The 23173-nt window shown below is 37.6% G+C and overlaps 2 protein-coding genes across 19 annotated transcripts in view; one reads left to right on the top strand and one right to left on the bottom strand.

Moving 5' to 3' along the window:
• Positions 1-1662: 1662 nt before the first annotated feature.
• LOC131165739 (uncharacterized) lies at positions 1663-10017 on the top strand. Of its 4 annotated transcripts, XR_009139638.1 has the most exons (7): positions 1663-2057; positions 2128-2187; positions 2310-2422; positions 3603-3671; positions 8483-8534; positions 8738-8946; positions 9665-10017. XR_009139638.1 is itself a non-coding variant. In XM_058123761.1 (6 exons), the coding sequence occupies exons 1-6, from the start codon at positions 1761-1763 to the stop codon at positions 8873-8875; spliced, it is 729 nt and encodes a 242-aa protein (XP_057979744.1). In that variant the 5' UTR covers positions 1666-1760; the 3' UTR covers positions 8876-9179. The 4 variants fall into 4 exon arrangements, 2 of the variants coding, with proteins under 2 accessions (XP_057979744.1, XP_057979745.1); XM_058123761.1 differs by lacking the exon at positions 9665-10017 and having other exon boundaries at positions 1666-2057; positions 8738-9179; XR_009139639.1 differs by lacking the exon at positions 3603-3671 and having other exon boundaries at positions 1697-2057.
• A 923-nt stretch (positions 10018-10940) lies between these two features.
• The window catches only part of LOC131166376 (uncharacterized), a 76047-nt gene continuing 63814 nt past the window's right edge, over positions 10941-23173 (bottom strand). For all 15 annotated transcript variants that reach the window (XR_009139824.1, XR_009139819.1, XR_009139816.1 and 12 more), the window contains one exon: positions 10941-11570. The gene's annotated coding sequence lies outside the window, so the exon portion shown is untranslated. The remainder of the gene's footprint in view (positions 11571-23173) is intronic.

The raw sequence follows: 23173 nt of genomic DNA, 5'->3' as shown, positions 1-23173 counted from the left end.
AAAATCTTTGAAGGATTTAAATTGCCTAAAGTAAAACTCAGAAATTTATATTCAATTAAACTCCAACATTCTTTGTATGGATTAAAACAATCTAAACGGATGTGGTACAAACGATTAAGTGAGAACCTTGTGAAAGAAGGTTTCATAAATGATCAAATTTGTCCTTACATTTTTATTAAAAGATCTTAATACAAATTTGCTATAATTGCTATTTATGTTGATGATTTGAATTTAGTTGGGACTCCTGAAGAGCTAACTAAAGCTGTTAATTATTTAATGGCGGAATTTGAAATGAAAGATTTAGGAAAGATAAAATATTGTCTTGACCTACAGATTGAACATGTAAATGGTAAAATTTTTGTTCATCAATTTAAATATATTGAGAAGGTATTAAGGCAATTTTATATGGACAAAGTTCATCCTTTGGGATTTCCAATGATGGTGTAATCACTTGATGTTAAGAAGGGTCCATTTCGATCTCATGATGAGGTGGAAGAATTACTTGGTCTTGAAGTACCATATTTAAGTGCTATCGGCTCTCAATTGTATCTAACCAATTGTACAAGACCTGACATTATATTTGTTGTAAATCTACTAGCAAGATACAGTTCTACTCCTACTCGGCGGCGCTAGAATGGAATTAAGCACATTCTATGTTATTTAAGAGGTACATCTGATTTGAGTATATTCTACTCATTTGATTTTAAATCTCAATTAGTAGGATATGCAGATGCTGAATATCTTTTTGTTCCTCACAATGCTAAATCTCAAACTAGATTTGTATTTCTTTACGAAAAAACTGTTATATCTTAGAAATCAGTAAAGCAGACGATCATACCAACATCCTCCAATTATTCTGAAATACTAACTATCCATGAAACTAATAGAGAATATGTGTGACTTAGATTAATGATTTCTCATATCCAAGCAAATTGTGGTCTTCAATCAATCAAGAATATTCCAATAGTTTTATATGAAAACAACGTTGCATGTATAACTCAACTAAGAGGAAGATATATAAAGGGTGACAAAATAAAGCATATCTCTCCAAAATTCTTCTATACACATAAATTCCAAAAGAATGATGATATAGATGTTCAACAGATCTGATCAAGTGATAATCTAACAGATTTGTTCACCAAAGTTTTGTCTACTACAACATTCAAGAAATTGGTTCATTTTATCGGAATGAGACATCTTAAAGATCTTAGTAGAAGTAGTTAATATATAAGTGACATTCAAGGGGGAGTGTTATGAAAAATAGGACTATAGGAAAAGTGGATGTCACCCCATCTTCCACCACTTTGGTTTCCACCCCAATTAATGTAATGTTATCCATATTACCCTATAAAAGGGCACCCTATCTCTCACATTTGTAACATGTATCATTGCATGCTTAAATATTCACTTGCATGCTTGAAATAAGTAGGGTATATAAAAAGAAGATAAGAGATAAAGAGAAGATAAAGATATCTTGTATAAAATCGATTTTATAACATATTATAATTTCTCCCGTGATAGTAAAGTTTTGATCTCATTCGCCCGTAGAGTAAGTATAGCCGAAACACGTAAATTTTTGTTTAGTCTTTATTTATTTATTTTCTACATCTTTTATACAACTAAAAATTATTATTGTTGTTGTGTTTCCAAGAAAATCCTTCATGAGAGGGGTTAACGTTCAAGATGACGTCATCCTACACCCTTCTTGTCGCGCGCTGAATTGAGTGAGGTAGTTCACAAGCAGCTCATAGGGCGCAGCAATGGCAGCTGCAACCCTTATCTGTCCCAAGCCCCACTCTTCTTCCTTCGCGAGTATTCTTGCTGGGCCCTTGTGCCCTTCCGAAGGACATATTGCCTCTGTTTCCCTGAACTCGTCTTCTACCCGTAGCCTCGTCGGTCGCAGAATAAGAGCAGTGTCCTTAAACGAAATCCCCCCCAATGCTCTTCGCCGGAAGCGCGACCCTCTCTGGAGAGGAGGGTTCAGTCTTGGGGTAGACCTGGGATCGTCCCGCACTGGCCTTGCCCTTAGCAAGGGCTTCTCAATTCGTCCCCTAACGGTAACCGTTGCTTCTCTCTCTCTCTCTCTCTCTCTCTCTGATTTTTAGGGTTTCTACTGAGGTTGTTCAGGTACTGGAGTTGCGAGGCCAGAAGCTTGAGCTTCGTCTGCTTGAAATTGCAGAACAGAAGGTTCATCTCTCTCTCTCTCTCTCTCTCTCTCCTTCTGTTTGTGCGCGTGGGCGCGCGCTTGTAGTGTTTTATTTTGGTTTATATCTAATTTTATTATGAACATGATGATTGAGAAAATGCAGGAAGCTGACGAATTTATAATAGGGCTACCTAAATCCTCTGATGGAAAGGAGACGCCCCAATCCAACATAGTTCGTAGTGTGGCGGGTAGGCTTGCGGTTCGAGCTGCCCAGAGGTGAATCATGATGATTCAGTTCTATTTGCACTTCCTTTGTCAACAATTATAAAATGATTATTTGCTGGAAAAAATTGTGTTTGGCATTGAATCCTTTATAAGAAACGAGGTCATAATAATATGCTGGTTTTCGGTTTGTAGTGTTGGCCTACTTTTCTTTAAAATGTTTTTAAGTGACTAATGAACTTGTTATATCAATGGATCTTTGCATTTGAGATAGGCTAACCATTGGTCATGTGGATTTGGATTTTTGTTTGGATCTTCATAGGCTTAGTCAGAAAGTTGTTCAAATCATCAATATTCATTGTCAAAATTATGTGACAACCATGATATGGAACCTTTATAAATGGGTTTCTCTATCCCCAAGGGTACCTCGGTTGCTGGGGCTGGATCTCAATTATCTGGTTCGTCCTCCCTCTCCTCCCACTGGGGCTATTAACATACCAAAACCAGAGAAAGAGGGGTGTATGCTCCCAGAATCTCTAAAACAGTTACAAATCATGTTTCAGAGCTTAAGCAATCTTTCTAAACATTTACATTTTGGTGTCTGATTTTTAACCAGTTTCCTTTATTTTCAAAATTACAGTGTATTATGTGTACTGATAGCTACCCATAACATGCTGCTAAGTTTTACATACCAATATACATTGTGGTAGTAGTTGATTTGCTGCCTATACAAATAAGGTATCTGATGAACTCGACTGCAGTTTGGTGTTGTGGGCTTACAATAAATATTACTTACCTATTTTTTATTCACCCAAATTATTAAAAGTGAGAATGATAAGTGCTCACTTTTGTAAGTTCTTTCATTCTTTGTGCAGAATTCCTTCTGAAGTTGCTTAATAACTACCGCTTGGAACAGGGAAAAAAACATTTAATCATGTAAGAATGGGCGTTATTAACTTGCCTCAAAAGGCTAAAAGGCTAAATCAGTGTTGTGTTATTTATGTATGTTATGCCAGTTAGCTTACACAGTTAGGAAATGTATTTGTTTAATATTGCCGAATCCTTACATTGATCATGGTTAATCACATGTATGCCAATGCCATTTAAAATTTCATGATATCATATATCCATTGTTCTCTCTACATGGATTTATCGCTCTTCACAATCTGTAAAGCAGTATCTGTTATCTGTTTTTCATGAGACGTGCATTATTTACCTCCTCCATCAAAAACAGGGGCTGGAGAGTATACCTGCTGGATGAACATGGGACATCAACGGATGCCTCTGGCTATATGATTGAAATGTAATGACGTTTTTCCAAATGCATCTAGTCAGAGTGGTTATGTCCTTGCATAGTTTTGATGATGGGTTGTGATTTTATGAATATGTTTTTGAATATTCTCTTTTGCCCTTGTGAATAGATTGGCTGATCTTTCAAAAGTTGTGCATCTTCTGAACAAGTTGCATTGATTTTTTTTTTTTGGTCTTTGCCTTCTAGGGATGAACTGTAGGAAATTTGATAACCCCTGGCAATGGAATCACAGAAATTGTGTTTTTCATATTAATTGAACAAAAGTTAGTGGTATGACACAGACATCATTTTTAATAAAAAAACATTTTGGACTTGTCTCTTAACTTATGTAGAAAACACTAGACTGCTTTGATTTCCATTGGATGCATTTTCCATTAAGAAAATCGCTTGAAACTATCTTTAGATTCCTAAATGCCCCATTCAATTGATAAGACATAATAAATTTGTTAAGTAAATTAAGTTGGTCCAAAAGCTGTAAGATTCCTTGCTTTCCTCCTTTTCTTGTTATTTGTTGACATAATGAGCATAATGGCTTTAAAAGAGATGTTGAAATAATGGATCGGATAAGTAGGATGCACAGCGGAATAAATACACAACAAGCAAAACAAACTCAACCAGAAAATATGAAATAACAAGCACAACAACAAGAAATACGTGGCTCGGGAAAAAGACTACATCCACGGAAGCAATCAACACAAAAATTTCGCTAAGAAATTTGAGAATACACAATACACTTCACAAAGTTCTCTCTCATGTCTCCCAATACCCTCAAATAGGGATAAATAGACATACCTTCGGAGGTTTCCCTCCAATTACCCAACCACCCTAACGTTTAAATTCAAAATTTAAATTTCTTCTTGCAGCTCAGGCGCACTTGTCCACTAGAACAGGAGATTCGTCGACGAGTCAAAGAAGCCCACTCGCCGATGAGTCTATCCTTTCGTCGACGAATCTTTAACTCTAAGATTTTCTAGCTCTCGGTATCTACTCGTCGACGAGCACATGACAGTCGTCGACAAGTCTTTTGCTGCCAGCACAAGAAGACTTCTCTCACATGTTTTTCCTTCTTTTGTTCGTGATCCTACTAAGTATAAGAGTCACACACAAATATAACAATCTCCACCTTGGCAATTATACACCCCTTAGGAGAACCCAAAAAATATGATTGATTCTTGAACTTGAAACGCTTGGTTGGGACCGTCTCCTTTCTAGTACTGGAGACATGCACCAAGTCCAAGCAATGTCGCTTGAACTTCCCGATGCCAGCTTCAGCTTCTACAATCAACCTTGATACAGTTGTAGATTCAACACCCGAAGACTTCACCCTAGGCTTCCAACAAGACCTTCCCACAACAGTAAATACAAAAGCTGCTACAAGTCTTATATCTCGCCAAAGTCCCCTACATAGTCTTCAACAAAACTAACTACTGACGGTCCACTCTGTTGCCTGCTAAAACACTCCATTACACAATCATGGAGGACCTTTGACATATTCCAGATATCACAACCCGTCCTTAAGGTACCAAACGGTAGACATTTCACAACGATTCTCCACAGAACCTCCCTGAGACGGCAAACAAAGTCTTCCTACGATTCCGTCCACAAAGCCACCCTGAGATAACACCAATCTCGTTGCAGTTTTGTCCATGTGAATCAGCAAACCAAGACCCTTCTTGGCTGTACCCAACACATACATGTCAAAAACTTCCAACAAAGTTCCCAACTGATTACCCTAAGTTAAAGCATTTCCAGCCAATAACATGGCATTCACATACAACAAATATATCACTTCATACATCACTCTCATCCCCTTCCCAACTGGAAGTCTCACCAATTTATACCTGAATGGTGGTTTGATAGTGCACATGGGCCCACCGTGATCCTACTGATTTTTCGAACTGAAACTCCCTGCAATACGACCAATGTCATTATTGCCCTAAGTCTGTTGCTCCACCTGCATCACATGCTCATTCATATCGTGATACTGTTGAATCAAGATAGAACTCCCTGCATTTCTGCCTTGAGTCCCTAACTCCACCTGAATAACATGATTGCTACTGCCGCAGCTTTTTGGCATTTGTTTCTCTTCCTTTACCTGAGTACGCTACCCCACGACTTTAACAACAAAAGTCATTTCCTCGATCACCCCTTTATTTGCCACAGGATCACTCAGCTTGCACTCACCTTTCTTATAACTCAGAAAGATGTACTGTCCAAACATAACACCAAGCCTAGATGCTCCATCACTAGAATAGTGCACCAGTAAACATTCACTCACAATCGAGTAGTCTACCGCAAAACCTGTCCACCATTCACCTGCAACTTTCCCATCTAGCAATACCTTTGGCGATCAATTACACGAGAAACACACCATACTCACTGATTTCATCAAGAAGTACCCTACAAGCCCTACATATAACCTGCCTTGCTCACAAATCTCCTTGAACGAAACCAACGTACTCAGTACCAATGGTTGACGTGAGGATTTCTCTCTTGGTCTAGTACTCCACCTCAACCACAACACGTCAACATTTGGCTTGTGCCACGTGAGATAAATCAAGACCTTTGTGATACATTCATGAAAAACATATGTCTATCCTTTGATGTTATCATCATAGGTCCCCAAACATCTGAATACATGTAGTCGTCCATATGCTTCAATTTCATATGCCACAAAGTATCTGATTCAGATTCAACAGTTGTAGCTCCACCTACAACGGTAACATCTTGCAGTACATAGATATTTCTTGCTATTTTTCTCCTTTCATCACTATAGAGTTGCCTTCACACACTTTCATTTCTCCTTTTTCAGACTTGTAACAAAATCCATTACAGTCTAAAATACCCAATGAAATAACATTCTTTCCTAGACCCTCAACATGCCTTACATCACATATGGTTCTTACAACACCATTATGCATTTTGATTTTGACATTTCCAATACCAAGTATTTTGCATGAAATATTATTTCCCATCAAAACATAACCAGTATTAACGTCAAACCATTTTCTATTTGCTGTCATATGATAAGAGCATCCGGTATCTAGGATCCAAAAATCATCCGTGAGGCACTCTGAACCTGATGAAATACATAGCATATCCCCATCATTGCGCTCCGAATCTTCTTCTACTACATTTGCAGATTCTGACGGACCTTACTGATTTTCAGAATTCCCTTTCTTCCACTCCGGACATTCTGGTCTTATGTTCCCAATTTTACCGTACTTAAAACACTTCACGTCCTTCTTCTTCTTTTCGGACTGCAACCGAGATTTGCTTTGGGACTTACGTCTCCCATATTCTTGATTACAACAAGTCCTTCACCATGTAAAGTTTCATCGCTAATCATTTTTCTTTGATGAAAACCAAGCAACACACTTGTCACCTCTTCCAAATTCAGACCATCCTTGCCCCATGTAAGAGTTGTAACCAAATTCTCATAAGTTTGAGACATAGGTAGGGAATTTAATAGCATCAATGCTTTGTCTTCCTCGAACTTTACATCAACACGTGTCAAATCACTCACAATTTGATTGAAAGTGTTGATATGTTGGTTCAAATCCAAACCCTCAACCATCTTAAGTCAATACAACCTTTGCTTAACAAAAAGTTTATTCGACAAAGATTTAGACATATATTAGCTTTCTAATTTTCGCTACACAGCCGCTGGAGAATCCTCCTCCATCACATGATAGAAAACTTCATCGGCCAAACACAAGCGTATTTTAGAAACGGTCTTTGCTTCCAATTCTCCCCATGTTGTCTCGTCCATTCCAACTAGTTGAACGCCATGTAGAGCCTTAGTCATTCCTTGTTGCACAAGTATATCCTTCACTCTCCTGTGCCATAAACCAAAGTTCCCGATTCCATCAAATTTGACGAAGTCAAATCTTGCAGAAGATGATCCCGAAACCATGACAACAATCGCTCTGATACCAATTTGTTGAAATAATGGATCGAATAAGTAGGATGCACAGCAGAATAAATACACAACAAGCAAAACAAACTCAACCAGAAAACATGAAATAACAAGCACAACAACAAGATTTACGTGATTCGACAAAGCCTACATCCACGGAAGCAATCGACACAAAAATTTCACTAAGAAATTTGAGAATACACAATACACTTCACAAAGTTCTCTCTTATGTCTCACAATATCCTCAGATAGGCATAAATAGACATTCCTTCGGAGGTTTCCCTTCAATTACCCAACCACCCCAACATTCAAATTCAAAATTTAAATTTCTTCGCGCAGCTCAAGGGCACATGTTGACGAGAACAGGGGATTCATCAACGAATCAAAGAAGCCCACTTGTCGACGAGTCTATCCTTTCGTCGACAAATCTTTAACTCTGAGATTTTCTAGCTCTTGATATCTACTCGTCGACGAGCACAGGGCACTCGTCAACGAGTCTTCTGCTGCCAGCATAAGAAGACTTCTCTCACATGTTTTTTCTTATTTTGTTTGTGATCCCACTAAGTATAAGAGCCACACACAAATATAACTAGAGAGAACAGAGGGTTCCATTCAAAGCATAAAATGCTTTGATGGTGGTGTTATGTCCTAAAGGAATTCTGAATGCTGAATTCTATGAAGTTAGTTTGTCTTAGTGACCCTTAAGAAACATAAATTCTAGTGAATGTGCATAATTTATTAGAAATTATTCGAAGTGTCATCTTGACTGAGGAAATGTGCATAGTTTGCTGCTCAATGCCATAAAATGTCATGCTTATGAAGTGAAAACTCGATTGCCGAATAGTGTGTATATTACGAGGTAATTCTTTGATTACCCTTTCAGGGGCCTCAGCAAGTCTGCTCGCCAAGGGGAACTAGATGCCTATGCTGCCATGGTATGCAATGGATCAAATTATCTTATTTGTCTACAATTTTTCTCAGTGGTTTGCGCTACTAATTTTTATGCTTGCACATAGCGCATCACCTAATGAATTAGTAGGTGGTGGCCTGTCTTTTTGTGGTATGAAAATGTGAACCAATATAAAGTATCTATTTTTGCACAATTTAGTTTTATTGTTCACCATTTTTTTGTTCACAGATGGTACTGGAGAGATACTTCTCCATGTCAGGTCATGGAACTGAAATTGTTTGGCCCAAGCAGTTGGAACTCCAGGAAATGGTTCGCAGGGGTCCACCCATGGATGTGGATTTCTTCCCAGAAAAACTCAAGGCATAGGAATTTACTTCCCGTGCCATCAGCAAGATTCTGAAGTGTACTGCAATTCTAGTCTTATTCATGGTTGAGTGGTAGGTACCAGAGAGAATTACAATGATGGAAGTAAGCATAAAATTATCTTTTTTATTACAAATTTTATGAATTGTCCAAATGTTTTTGTAAAAACTATTTTTTTTTTATTTTTGTAAATGGGGAAGTTGTAGTAGAGAGTTGAACACTTAAATTATTTAGTGGGAAGATGTAGCTTGACCCAGCTCTGATATACATACTCGTTTCAAAGTTCTGTTAAATTAAATTCTTCCAATCCATAGCTCCCAGCCCTTGTAGTACAAAAACTGATCCTTCTGCTCATATTTTTATTCTTTAATTCTGTTAATTTCAGTTTAAGATTTTATAGTAGTGGACAAAGAGACTTTCTGGACAAGCATCGGTACAGGTTCAAATATACTAGCTCTTTATTTGTACCCCCTCTATGTCGATCTGAACTTACATCTACCATCGGCCTGCAGGTGTCCTTTGTTTAGTTCCTTGCCTGATACAGGGATATTTGTTGTCATTAACCCTTTCATATACAACCAATTTGTTTACTTATGTTTGGAGAGATGTTGGGTTTGAGTTTATATTGGATTTGGTTAAAATGTAATATATATTGTATTAAAATTCGTCCAAATTCAAATTCAAGGTTCAAAAGCTATGTTTCCAAAGATAGCATTGTATTTATTTGAGAGTTTGTCTTTTTGTCCTGATTGTGATTGTGATTCTGTTTTCATTTTTCCTTTTTGAACGCAGAATGCACTCTCTATTGTTGGGTAATTATTTGGGGATCCTGCCAGGGGTTGATTCATTCGAGAGGGCAGCCTTTTATATTTTGGACCTTCTAGTGGTTTGTACAATTGCTGCGCCCCAAGCTCAATTTGCGTTTTTGGTAGAACATTTGTAAGTTGCATCATCTTTTAGGGCATGTATCCCCTGGCCATTAACCCTTGAACCCCAAGCCTCACCAGCACTCACCAAGACAAGAACATCAAGCCGGATCTCCTTGGAGAGATTGTTGACAGGTTAAAAAACGAAATTATGGCTCTATTTATTTATTTTGGTTCTCCATCTAGGTTCTATTATATATATATATATATTCATGACTTGTGCATAAAATTTTAGTTTTACCTATTTGCCTTCACTGAATGATTAAATAAATACAGGGCTAATCATAAAGTAAATAGCCACAAGTAATTCTAGTATTTTCTGAAAAAACAAAATTACCATCCCCTTTTTTTCCATAACATTTCTCATTAATCTTTTATTTTTCTCTCCTTACCATCTCTACCAATATTCCCTCTTATCATTGTCATCGTTTTTCAATTCCTCCCTTCAATTAAAGTGAAGCCAATTTTCACCAAAAAGATAATGGATTTAGTTTGTGTGATTTAGGTTCTCATCTGAAAAAACAAAAAGGAAAAAAACACAAGGATGATAAAAAATAGGCATGTTTCATTAAAAATTAATGAAGTTTGACACGGATATGCTTACCTAATTGTTGTAATAGTCAGCTTCTTGAACCCATCTGTCTCTAAAGTGGCAATTCTATACTGAGAAGAGCCAATAAATTCATTCTAAATATAATGGTAAGAGTTCCATTCATCCCCAATTGCGGAATAATATAAAATGAAGCATCAAGATCAAAGGAGACAAAATCCAGTCGCCGTTCTTCTTTCTCCATAGCTCATACAAAACATTTGCTGAGCCTCATTTGACTTTTTCTAAAAAGTAAAATTTAAAATGAGAGCAAATTGGCATGAAGACCAAACCTAGAGGGAAAAAAATGATTAATTAAAAGAAAAAACTGAAGTCCTCCAGCTGGCAAAATGCTTCAACTTCAACATTGCCCTCAAAAGGAAAAAATTAAATAAACGACAACAGCAGCATATCCTCAGAAAAATAACCATTCAAAAGGTTTAAAAGTATTTCACCAAGAACAAAAAATAAGATTTTAATGGGTACCCCATGACCAGCACCATAGATTTTAACTTCTACCAAAACGAACAAAATGCGTGGATATTTGAAGCACTTGAGAATAATATAGTCATCAATCTCAAATAAAATATTTAGGAATTGAAACCTTGAACTTCCAATTTTACAAAGCTATCTCTGGCGGCGCTCAGATCAGTCATTGACAAGTGCACCGCCATATTCATCATCTAGTTACAGGATACCAGAGATTACTTCAAGCCACAAATGAAGGTGACATAGAATATTTACGCACCATATAACCAAGTATATTAAATTTGATTTCAGACCGAAATCAAGTACTCAATTCATTTACTTTGGTTTATGGTTACACCCCCCATATTCAAGAACTCCTAACCTGTACCTAGACGTCCCACTGCAAGGAGCCAAAAATATACATTTTAAGGACTGAAAAATTGAACTTAGTCTGGCACAAACATAAGATGAATCAGATGTACACATACAACAGCAGTGCAGAACTTGCCAAATTAAAGGGTGTTGCAAGTGAAAATTCAGCTATTCCTCATTTTTGTCGCAATCCGCATACCATGGCTGACTTGTAGTTGGCATACACAATGAGAGAGAGAGAGAGAGAGAGCATCAGGGAAGATTGTGGTGGAGGCCTGATGCTGCACCCCAAAACTTAACCAACTTTCCACTCAGCATGAAGAAGCATACAACTCGACAGCCACTGGAATCATATTAATACAGGGTTAGTGCACAAGCACACATGTTTCTGTCCATAATGTTGATGAGAGGAATAGTACATAAATTTTAACACAGAAGCAATTAAAAAAATAATCGAGCATGTTTATGAATATTCTCAGTATAAAACAAAAAACAAAAAACAAACACAACTCAGCAGAGTGTACAACCACCATCCAAAAAAAAATATATATATATACATAAACTTTATGCTCCTCATTCCTTGCCCTATCACAGTAGTAAAATTTACTTATGTAATTGACCTAAAAAATGACTTTTTTAGCATGCAATATCTGGTGAAAAATTTACAGATGGTCATCATTGGAAAAAAAAAAAAAATAACACATAAGGAACAAAACAAGCACTATGAATACAACCAGTCCTCGCCATCAAACCACAGCATATTTCAGAATGTACACTGTCTAGGTGGTCACTCACCAAAGGTGAGACCCCATTTCCTCAGCGAACTTCAGGTATTAATCACAAATGCGAAGGTAGATTATAGGTTCCCTGTGTGTGATTATGTAAATATTTGTTTGCTCTGCTGGCTCACTCCCATCATTACAAGCCACGAATGACTTTATGTGGACATGAAAACAGTAGCATTCAATGCAATGACTTGAAAGTGACATGCATGGTGATGCATTATGTCAACGGGATGACAAGGGAGAGAATATAACCCCCATATGTTATTTCCTCTTTAAGTGGATACTTGCATTGTGGCCTTGTTGGTCGAATAATACCAAGTAGACACTTTCATGCATGTGTCAAGGTGTTTGTTTATTGTGTCCAGCTGCTTGATAAATATTTATTATGTTCAACTCTTGCCCTCATGAATTCGAGGTTGCTTATAATTTAACTCTCCTTGTTACCATTCTGATTCAAGTGACTTATGTGATGCTCATGCATGCAAGCTTTGAACGTGTGAATGTTGGTTGGGGGAGAACTACAAGTGCACCCCCAACCACAAGAACCACATGACCCTTCCTAAAGTCAACGCACTCAGGACCATGATCATTGGTAATTGGTATCACAGCATTGTCATCGGGCATTACACGGATACTCGAGAACTACTAGGTTGGCTAAGACGGAGCATATAGAAGTGGTTAAGGCAAGAGTTGCGGAATTAGGAACACTGGAGACAAGATTTGTTGAACCAAAGATACTCATGGCTAAATTGTCCAACTCGAAGGGTGTGCCAATAGAGCTTGAAACCACCCATGAGAACACCATAGGGATCTTCAAATGTGCATCAAGTCTAGAGTAAAGGGCTGCTGAACTAGAGAATAGGTTAATAGAGCTCGAGGCTTTCCAGAGGAGCTTTGACCAAATAAACACTTTTGAAGGTAGGCTGAAAGAGCTCAAGGGTGTGATTCTAACAATAACATCCTAGAAGGGAGAGTCAATAGAACCTGAGGCCTCCTTATGGAAGCTTTTGAAGAACTTCTATTTACTCGCAGATGATGTCAGAGAATCTATCAGTGCCCTTAATGAGACAACTGAAGGAAGTGGGTTGGATAAGAACATTCTACCCCAATTCCAAAGCCAGCTGCAAGAACTGAACGCCAAATAAAATGCAGTGGCAGAAAAGCCTAACAAATGAGGTTTACACACCGCTGACGGGGGGTTCAAGTGAAACTAAAATAACCAAAGGCTTATAATGGTGCTTGAGATGCCAAAGAATTGGAGAACTTCATCTTACACTGGTAAGAGTATTTCAAGGGCTCTCAAATTGAACCTGAATAAGAAAGTAACAATAGGTAAAATGCATCTCTCAAATGATGCAAAGTTGTGGTGAAGCTAAGTTTTACGCAGAAAATGTGAACATGGCTTATGCAAATTGTATGAAATGTAACAAGCTGGTGGCTTGTGCAATTTGGAAATACAACGGGAATGTGAGGCATTGATGCTCAATATCAGAGATATGACTTTATCTGATATATTTCTTCACTTCCTTCCGGGGCTTAAAACTTGGTCTGAGAATGAATTACGGATGCAAGGGGTTTGAGACCTCCCCACCGCTCTTGCTGTTGCTGAATGTCTAGATAGAAAGCCCTCTTGAAAGGAAAAATTCCAACCTCCACCAATAATGAACAGAGGCTCAACAAGATGAACAAGCCTACAGGTAGGGGAGGGGAGAGGGCCTTTCAATTTTCTAAATATTTTTTTTAATAGCAAAAAAGGATCTATTAATGAAAAGAATAAATACAAAGAATGGAAGATAAAAAATCCTCAAGGAAAACACTGAAAACTAACTACGAAGTGCAATTACATTAAAGCTCTTTCAAATCTCTTTGGACATCAGACAGCAATAAACCCTTAAAAACCCCAAAAGAATGCGCCCAAAAAGAGGCGTAAAAAATGACTTTTCTCCCAGAAAAGAGGAGGGGTCTTCTTATCTCTGAAAATTCAGGCATTCCTTTCGAACAACATCACCCACAGCACTGGAAAACAGCACAGACCTTAAATTCATCAGTTAAAGCTTATTGAAGATAAAAGTTTCAAGTTGGATATAAAGAGCAAGCCAAAGCATGAAGACTTAGTACTCAAGATAGTTTGATCATATATAAGTCTCGTGTAAGTACTTCATAAATTCAATATTGATGCATGAAGCTCTTAGGAAATAATATTGACTTCGAGACCTGATTTTAAAATCATGGAAAATATTTTTATAAAGTCTCACTTACGTTTTCCAAGATCAAAGTTAAAGATCTGAAATCAAATTTTACAAAACAAAGAAGTATCAAGCAGGACAGGCGACTAATGTTTTAACATCAGGCGACTGACATTTTGTGCTGATGATTTTTAAGTAAACAGAGCCGAGACAGGTGACTGACCCTTAAAATCACAGTCGACTGACTCAACACTAAGTTTTCAAAATATGCTGAACTTAAAAGGATCAGGTGACTGACCCTCGAGTCTTAGTCGACTGAAGGTTATGTTATAACTTTAAAACAGCGTTTGTAAAGTTTCCAAAACTGATTTCTTGACTCCCAAACTTGGAGAAGTGCTATTGCTGAAATCTTGTTGAAGTTCTGATTCGTTTTCACGAATTTCGCACTCTTAAATCAAAACTCTAGTGATATTTCTCTGAGCTTCATCTTCTTTATTGTTATTTGTTTTGAAGTATACTGATTTTGAATTGTAATAATCTGCTCTAACTGAGAGTTTTACTTGTACAAACAAAAGTTGTTCCTTGTTTCTGTTTTCTTGACAATTCAGGATTGTTGGATCATTGCCTAACGAGAGGGTGTTCTCGTTAGAGAGAGATCTCCAACCTCGAACGGAGAGAGGTTGTAACTTCACCTGGTAAAGAAGTTGGAAAGGAATCCTCATAGCATGTTGCTTGGGGCAAGGATGTAGGCCGCTGGCCAAACCATGTAAAAAATCTGGTGTTCCTCTCCTCTTCCCTTAATCACTTTAAATTATTGCAAGTAGATCAACTGCGTGTATGCTTATTTGATTGTTGAGAACTTATTGGTTATTGGGGAATTGTTGGAATACTGATCAAAGGAACTATATTGATTGTTTGTTGTTGGATTAAAAAATCAGATTATACTTAAATACTAAATTACTGAATATTGGGAGCTTATTGAAATCCTGATTTTGATTGATATTTGAATAAAGAAACTGATTGGTTGTATGATTTGGAAATATTCTGAATATTGATGTTTTGAGAATAGAGCTGAGATAAACCTTGTGAATCTGAATATCTCATTGAAGATATATTACAAGGTATTTAAGATCAATCTTCTAAAATCCTATCTTGATATTTTTCATTGAAATTTACAGCTGATCTTGAATATTGTTCATTTATAGAAGATTGAATTTGGATTGTGATAATATACATACAAAGGATTGTTGATTGTCATTGTTGTTGAGTAGTGTTATTGTGTTTGTGTGACTGTTAGATTTGATTTGAAAAAGGTAATACTTAACTAAGCTATTATTTGTAAACTAAAGTTATTAAGAAAATTTTAAAAACCCAATTCACCCCCCCCCCCCTTTGGGATTACACCTTAATTCTTAGTAGGGTCTCCTGATCTATAACACATCATTCGTATTAATCTTGTTGAGTATGAGAGTCCAAACGACCCAGACTTAAAATGGAACCTTTTCTTTCCACCCAACTTTATTTAACAAGAAAGGGCTATGGTTTCTAAAGATCAATGATTTAAAAGACTTAATCGAGGCTCACCTTGACGCTCACCTCAAGGCAAGGCATGCCTAAAACCCCTTGAGGCTTAATCTAAAATACCAAATCCCAAAAGGCTAACACATTACACACCGAGGCTTATGCATTTCCACAAAAGGCACGCCTTTTGAGCCTTTTTAATTGAGGCGTACGCATTTTGAGTGTGTGATTCTCAAGTAAGATTTCTAAGACTCTTGAACCTCAACCTTTTCAAAACAATTTAGTTGTATCTTAGATCTTGAAAAATAATTTGAACTTTGTAATGTTATAGTTGTCTCTTGTCATGATTTATGTAACGAATTTAAGTTAGCAATTTTGGTGAATGGCCAACAAGTAGTTTGCAAATTATATTTGATTTTTTCTTTTACATTATATTTGTGATTTTCTTATTCTTTTTCTTTATTTTTAGATATGTAATTTATTTACATATTTTATCTAAAAATAATATCTCAAAAGACTTACATCCCAATACCTTAAGGCTTACGCCTCGCCTCTTAAGGGTTAAAGCGCCTCGGCTAACGCCTTCGCCTTTTAAAACATTGCTAAAATTTCAAAGGGCGGCAAAAAGGAAACTTGGAGAGCAAACCTACTTTCATTGCAAAGGACCCCATCGAGTAGCAGATTGTCTTGAAAGGAAAGCATAGAACGATTTAAAGGCACTATGCAAAAAATGCATAGGCCTCAAAGGAAGACAATGAGGAAAAACAAAATGTGGTGAGAACTTAGGGTTTTTAGGGGCACTTGAACATCAGATGAACACCACAAGACCCAAGAGAAGGGCCTCATGCATGTTACGTTAGTACTAAATGGGAAGAAAAGCAAGTCAATGAATGACACAAGTGCCACCCATTATATCACTACTAACATCAAAGTTGTCTGTAAAAACTATGAGTCAATAAATATTAAAAAAAAAAACAAATTACAAGCAGTGAATTCCAAAGGCTTGTCCACAATGAGAGTTGCTTCATGGGTCTAGTAACACCTCTAGATGATTTTGATGTGGTGTTGGGATGGACTTCTTCGAGATTACTCAAGTGATCCCAGTACCATAGTGAATTTCCTTTTGATACTCGCAAATAGCCCTTGCATCATTCCAATAGCCTTAAGTAGCATAAAAGAAAAGAAGTTGTTTCCAACTCTCCAATTTAAAAAGGGTTTGGAGAAAAAGCTCTCATTCTTCATGTTACAAGTGGACCCAGAAAATGGAGAAATAGGTGCATACACAATAGAGATAAAGGACATGCTAGAAGAATTTTGAGAAGTAAATCCAAATCAACTCCCGAAGGTACTACCACCTCAATGCTTAGTAGACCATGAGATCAAGCTCCTTCCTAGGGTAAAACCACATGCCTAATCCCCTTCTCATATAACACTGTCAAAATTAGCAAAACTATAAACCACAAAGGGGGACTCATTTGACCGTCTAAAGTGCCTTTTGGAGTCCTTGTTTTGTTCCACAAGAAATAGGATGGAAGCCTTTGGTTCTATGTGGACTATAGAGGGCTCCCATCCCCCTAAACGCAAATCTATATGAGCAGCAAAAAAAGTATTTCACGAAGTAAAATCTAAACTCTAGGTACACCAAATTTGCATCACCTAAGACAACGATTGAAAACCACTTCTATTACCTAGTATGGAGCATTCGAATTTCTTGTTATGTATTTTGGACTAACCAATGCACTTGCCACTTTATGCACCTTGGGTTTTCAAGACTAAATCAACAAATTCATAGTCATCTACCTTGACAATATTGTGGTCTTCAGCTCAACTCTAGCAAATCACAATAAACACTTGTACAAGGTTCCAAACAGGCTCATGGAGAATCACGTATGCCTTAAAGGGGAAAAATAAGTCTTCTCTTAGAAAGGCAGCAAGTTCTTCGGTCATATCATTGAAAAGGGGTAGATACACAAGGTTGGAAGAACAAATCAGGTGGTGGATGTCTTAAGCAAAAAGACCAAGCTAGTTGTGCTAAAGTGGGTGAATGATTTATCATCCGTAGTTACATTGTTGATGAGGGACCTCATTCAAAAACATCTAGTTGCTAACCACCAAGCCAAAGCATTGATAAAGCTCATTAAAGAATTCAACTAAACAGTTCGGGTAGAAGATGACCTTTTGACGACCAAAAGGAGACAACTACATGTGCCTAAAGTCGAGAAATTAAGAAAATTGCAATTAAAGGAGTGTCATGATACCTTGTGGACGAGTCATCTATGATGGCAATGAACACATGCCCTAATTAAACAAGGATACCATTGGCATGGAAGAATGATGTGACAAAAGTACATGAAGACTTGTATGATTTGTCAGCAAGATAAAGTCAAAAGGAAGAAGACTTTGGGATTGTCGGAGCCTTTGCCAGTATCTACAAGGTTGTTGGGAGCATTTCCTTGGATTCCATCACCTCCCACCCACAAGTTGAGGATTATGATGCAATTTTGGTAGTAATTGACCGATTTTCCAAATATGGGACTTCCGTTCCAATTTCAAAAACTTGTTCGCAAAGAAAACAGCTCACTTAATGAACTATTGGTACGTGTTGAAGAGCCTCATTAATTATCAAGACATCAGGTTCAAAAAGGTATTTTGCAATGAACTCATTTGTTTAATGAGATCAAGCCTCAATCTCTCCACAAGCCATCATCTTCAAATAGACAAACAAAATACTTTAATGAGTTGTTGGAAGAATATCAGCGACACTTCAAGAACACTAATAAAAATAATTGGCTTTAATTTTGGATGTTGCTCAGCTTTGCTTCAACTCTCAAAAATCATCCATTACTAATAGAAGTCAAGATTGTAATAGGACAACCAGTTTACTCCACACCCTCAATGGCCCACACAATGGAAATTGTCCTAAAGCATACCACTTCACAAAAGAATGGAAGCAGAATGTAGAAGTAACCTGAACTCATCTCGAGAGAGAAATGTTTTAAAAGGCTCGCGTCAAGATAAGGCATGCCTAAAATGCCTCAAGGCTTAGTCTAAAATACCAAATCCTAGAAAGGCCAACGCATTTGTAACAAAGGCACACCTTTTGCATATTTTCAGTTGAGCCATACACATTTTGGGTGTGTGAATCTCAATTTTGAATTGGTTAGAAAAATTTAACTACATGTGTTTATAAGAAAGAAATTTCTTAATGAGTTCCATTTCAAAAACTCCTAAACCTCAATCTTCACAAAAATAATTCAAAGTTGCATCATAGATCTTAAAAATTATTTGCATGTCTATATCTTCACATGATTTAATAAATTGAAGTTAGTATTTCTTTTGGGCAGTCAAGAAGTTGGTTATAAATTATATTTTATTTATTTTTTTATTTTATTTGTAATTTTATTAATCATTTTATTTTATTTTTAAAACAAATAAAAATAATTCGAAGGGCGACGTCTACAATAATTCGAAGTTGGGGACCTTGTACTTGTGAAAGTGCCTTCAGAAATGTCCTACTTACTCCAAAATAAGGACAGTAGATTCTTATGGACGTACAAAGGGCTCATCTATTGTAGAAAAATTTGGACCAGATGGGCATCGAACAGCTGGAAGCACCAGGACAAAAGACAGTCCACCCAGTTTTCATGTCAGCAATATGAAGTCATACTGTTCAGATTAAAAAGACCAACCATTTCAAGGAAACAAGTTGCAACCAGAGAAGTCAAAGAGATCCTTGCAAATGGAGTCATCAGCGAAGCAAGTCATCAACAACAATAAAAGATTCAAGACTTCCTCAATTCCAAGACAACCACACTACTTTCTTTTTGTTAATAGCAAAAGTAGATTTCATTAATAGGAAGAGGATTTACACGAGGGAGAATAAGACATCCAGGCCTGGAACAATCCGAAAAAAAAAAACTAAAAAACAGCAAATAAAAGATCAACATGCCAATATGCTCCTCCAATCTCTATGTAACTTGTGGAGGCACACCACAGTGAGGCCAAATACAGAATTTTATCCCAAACCACTGCCTGATTTAATTTCTTCCCATTGAAAATCCCTGCATTACACTCCAACCATAACCCCCAAAAAACTGCAAGTATTCCATACTTCCATTAGACTGCCTTATCCTTTCTCCTACCAAAGCCTCTGAAAAAAATAGCTAACTCACCAACCAGAGAACGAGTACCCAGCTTTCTTCAGAAATACGAAAGCATGTTTCAATCCTCCAAGAAAATTCACAATGCAGAAGAAGATGAGAAGCTGTCTCATAATTTTTGTAACAGAGCACACATATATCGGGAGAGAGAGCCTTCAAAGGTTTCCTAATTTGTTGCTAGTTATTAGTATTAATTTAATTTAGCACAACCAACCAAGTGAAAACCTTGATTTTTGGAGAAGCCTTGGCATTCCAGATGAAACAATAGAGTGGGAAAAGAATTAGAGTCAAGACTTCAAAAAAAAGATTTACGAGAAAACACTCCTGACTAATCCAAAGACCAAGACCCAACATCCCTCCCCAAAGAAGGATTACTCCCATTCAGTAGAGATAACAAAGAAGACATCTCTATCATTAAGAGGTCTCCTAAAATGGAGATTCCCAGAAATCAATGGTCTACCCAAATCCCCAACAAATAGACAAGTGAATGAAGCGGACAAGGATGCATTACCCAGCCAAAGGATCCAAGAGCCCCTCCCCACCTCAAGCTTAGTGTGAGGGATAAAAGAAGGATAAATTTGAGAAATGGACCTTCATGGACTCCCCAAAGAACATCTTAAACTAACACTAGTATCCCACCCACTCTCATCCAATCTGAACTTGCTTCTTATTACTTTATGCCAAGGAGATGATTCTTCGAGAGAGAAGTGTCACAGCAATCTAGCTAATTGAGTCATGTTTTTAGACATCAACTTCCCAAGACCCAACCCTCCCTCCTTTTTTGACCTACACACCTAACCTAAACTAAGTGGTCCCTGTGACCCCCCCCCCCCCCAAAAAAATAAAAAAAAACCCCCCGACCTCAAAAAGTCTCTAATGATTCTCTCAAACTTGCAAGCAATCCCCACTAGAATCCTTAAAAAAAAAACAGGAAATGTAAGAGAATGCTAGAAAGACAAGCCTGGATCAAGGTCATTCTGCCCCCTAAAGAGAAAAGAGCCCCCTTCCAGCCATCTAACTCTGAAAATCCATTGCTTTGGGATTGTCCCCCAAGTGAACCCCTATTAGGTAATACTGTAATAGGCCAATCTAGAATGCCACACCCCACTTCAGTTGCCCTTCCCCATACTCGCTCCACAGGCAAATCCAAAGCTGCTAAACAACTCTTCCCCATATTAATTTTAAGGCTCGACATCCTCTCAAAATTTTGAAGAAAATACCCAAAATTCTCCTAAAGGACAGGCTATGATCGTCAAGGAAGAAAATGGTATTGTCAGCAAACTAAAGATGAGAAACCACCACTCCCTCTCTCCCTGCTTCTAGACCTTTAACCAGCCCCCTCACCACAACCCTATCCACCATCCTGCTCAACACATTAGTTGCAAGCGTCACCTTGTCTTGTGCCCCTAGAAGCACTAAACCAAGATTTTGGCTCACTATTAAAAATTATTGAGAACCACACATTAGACAAGCATCCCCTAATCTACCGACACCAATGCTCACCAAAACCCTTTCTCTCAACGACTTCATCTAATAAGCTCCAACTCACTCTATCATTGGCTTTCTTGAAATCTAATTTAAGACAAAACCCCACTGGGCAGTAGAAATGGCATCAACAAGCACCCGACTCACCTTGACTTTAGTGATAATTTTATACACACTAAAAACAAGCTAATAGGTCTAAAATCCTCAACCTTAATAGATCTAGACTTTTTAGGCACCAGGACAATAAAAAAGAAGTTAATGCTTTTGCAGAAATCCCATTGCCAAAGAATACAATAAAAACCTTTACCAAATCACCCTTTACATACTCCCAACAATCTTGGAGAAAATCTCTGGCTTAGGACCTTATCCCTATCCATACCAAAAACCAGCCCCATCACTTTCTTCTCTTCGAAGGGTCTCTATAACCAGCTCTTCTAATAAACAAAAATAGGATTCCAATCCAACCCCTTTAACATCGGTCCACAATGTTCTTCCTCCAAATACAAGTTTTGAAAGAAATTGATAAGAGTGGAGGCAATTTGACCTTGATCAATAATGACTACTAGTTCATCCCAAAACAACTCCTAAGAGTTTATCTAGAAGGCCCATATGAAATTGATAAGAGTGGAGGCAATTTGACGTTGATCAATAATGACTACTAGTTCATCCCAAAACAACTCCTAAGAGTTTATCTAGAAGGCCCATATGCTAACAAAAACGCACCACTGACCCCTCCCTCTCACTTCATATACCACCAAAAGGGACCAAAAACCCCACTAATGTGTCCACTCTAAATACATTCCAAGCATCCCACGGGACAAGGATACCACCAAAGGCACCACTTGAGATATTCCCAATCCCTACAACAACCACCCCAAATACTCCAAACTATCCCTTGTTTACGGTTTCCAATTTGGTTTCTTGGATGAGCAGTAAGGATAATGTTTGGGGGAGCACTTGACCTACACTTCTTAATCAAAATCCTTTTCTTGGTCCCTCCCTAGCCCTATAACGTTCCATCTAATAATTTTCATAACTTAACATGCTTAATCCCCCCCCCCCCCCCAACCTTCCCTAACCCTTTTTACCTCCCTCGTAATTTATCAAAGAAACAAGGTTTTTTTAGCTCTTTCTGAGCTTTTTTTCCTGCTCCTCTTGTAAGCCCTAGGGCCTAAACCCACCCTCACTAGATTTCCAGCATGACCTAATAGCTAATAGGTCCAAACCTAAGTCCCCAAGGAGTTTTGTAGGTCTAGGTTGTCTCTCTCACCACCTTCAAAGTAAACCCCACAGCCCTCCCTTCGGCATAAAATATCCAAAGAAAGAAAGTGTCGAGTAGGATGGGGGAGGATACCTTTACTTACTCTAGATGGACCAAGATCCTCCATGAGAAGATCACCCCTCCCAAACTCATCCCCCAAGCTAGGCAAACACCACTAAAAGAAAAAACCGACTTAACCATAGGAGAAATATTGGGCACAAGGTTGGGATAGGAAGACAAAGGCCCCTCATTATTTAAAGCTAACAAATGATCTGAATTATGATTAATAAAATTTATAACTGCTTGAGTGTTCTTCGGATCTAGCTAAAGAAATTTTCTCTCCGATTTCCAAGGGTTGTAATATACTTTTATTGTCAAGGATCTCCTCCCATTCAAAATCTCCACCACTTTCAGCAAAAGGCTGATTTAACCCCTCCTCTTTTCTGCAGCTTTGAGGTCTAAGGGTTTTAAATAGCGGTAGTGAGTAGCATAATGTAACAGTAGCAACTGTAGTGGGACGCGGTAGAAGCGGAGGTTACATAACAGGA

The sequence above is a fragment of the Malania oleifera genome, chromosome 10, assembly GCF_029873635.1.
Source record: "Malania oleifera isolate guangnan ecotype guangnan chromosome 10, ASM2987363v1, whole genome shotgun sequence".
Classification (NCBI taxonomy): Eukaryota; Viridiplantae; Streptophyta; class Magnoliopsida; order Santalales; family Ximeniaceae; genus Malania; species Malania oleifera.
The sequence above is the reverse complement of the archived record's forward strand: the minus strand, read 5'-3'. Positions and strand labels throughout refer to the sequence as shown.

Bases quoted from the DNA above. Each gene is read 5' to 3' on its own strand.
- LOC131165739 (XM_058123761.1), top strand. From the start codon at position 1,761: ATGGCAGCTGCAACCCTTATCTGTCCCAAGCCCCACTCTTCTTCCTTC. The intron at 2,058-2,127 runs GTAACCGTTGCT...GAGGTTGTTCAG, and splicing joins TCTCAATTCGTCCCCTAACG to GTACTGGAGTTGCGAGGCCA. The intron at 2,423-3,602 runs GTGAATCATGAT...CATCAAAAACAG, and splicing joins GCGGTTCGAGCTGCCCAGAG to GGGCTGGAGAGTATACCTGC.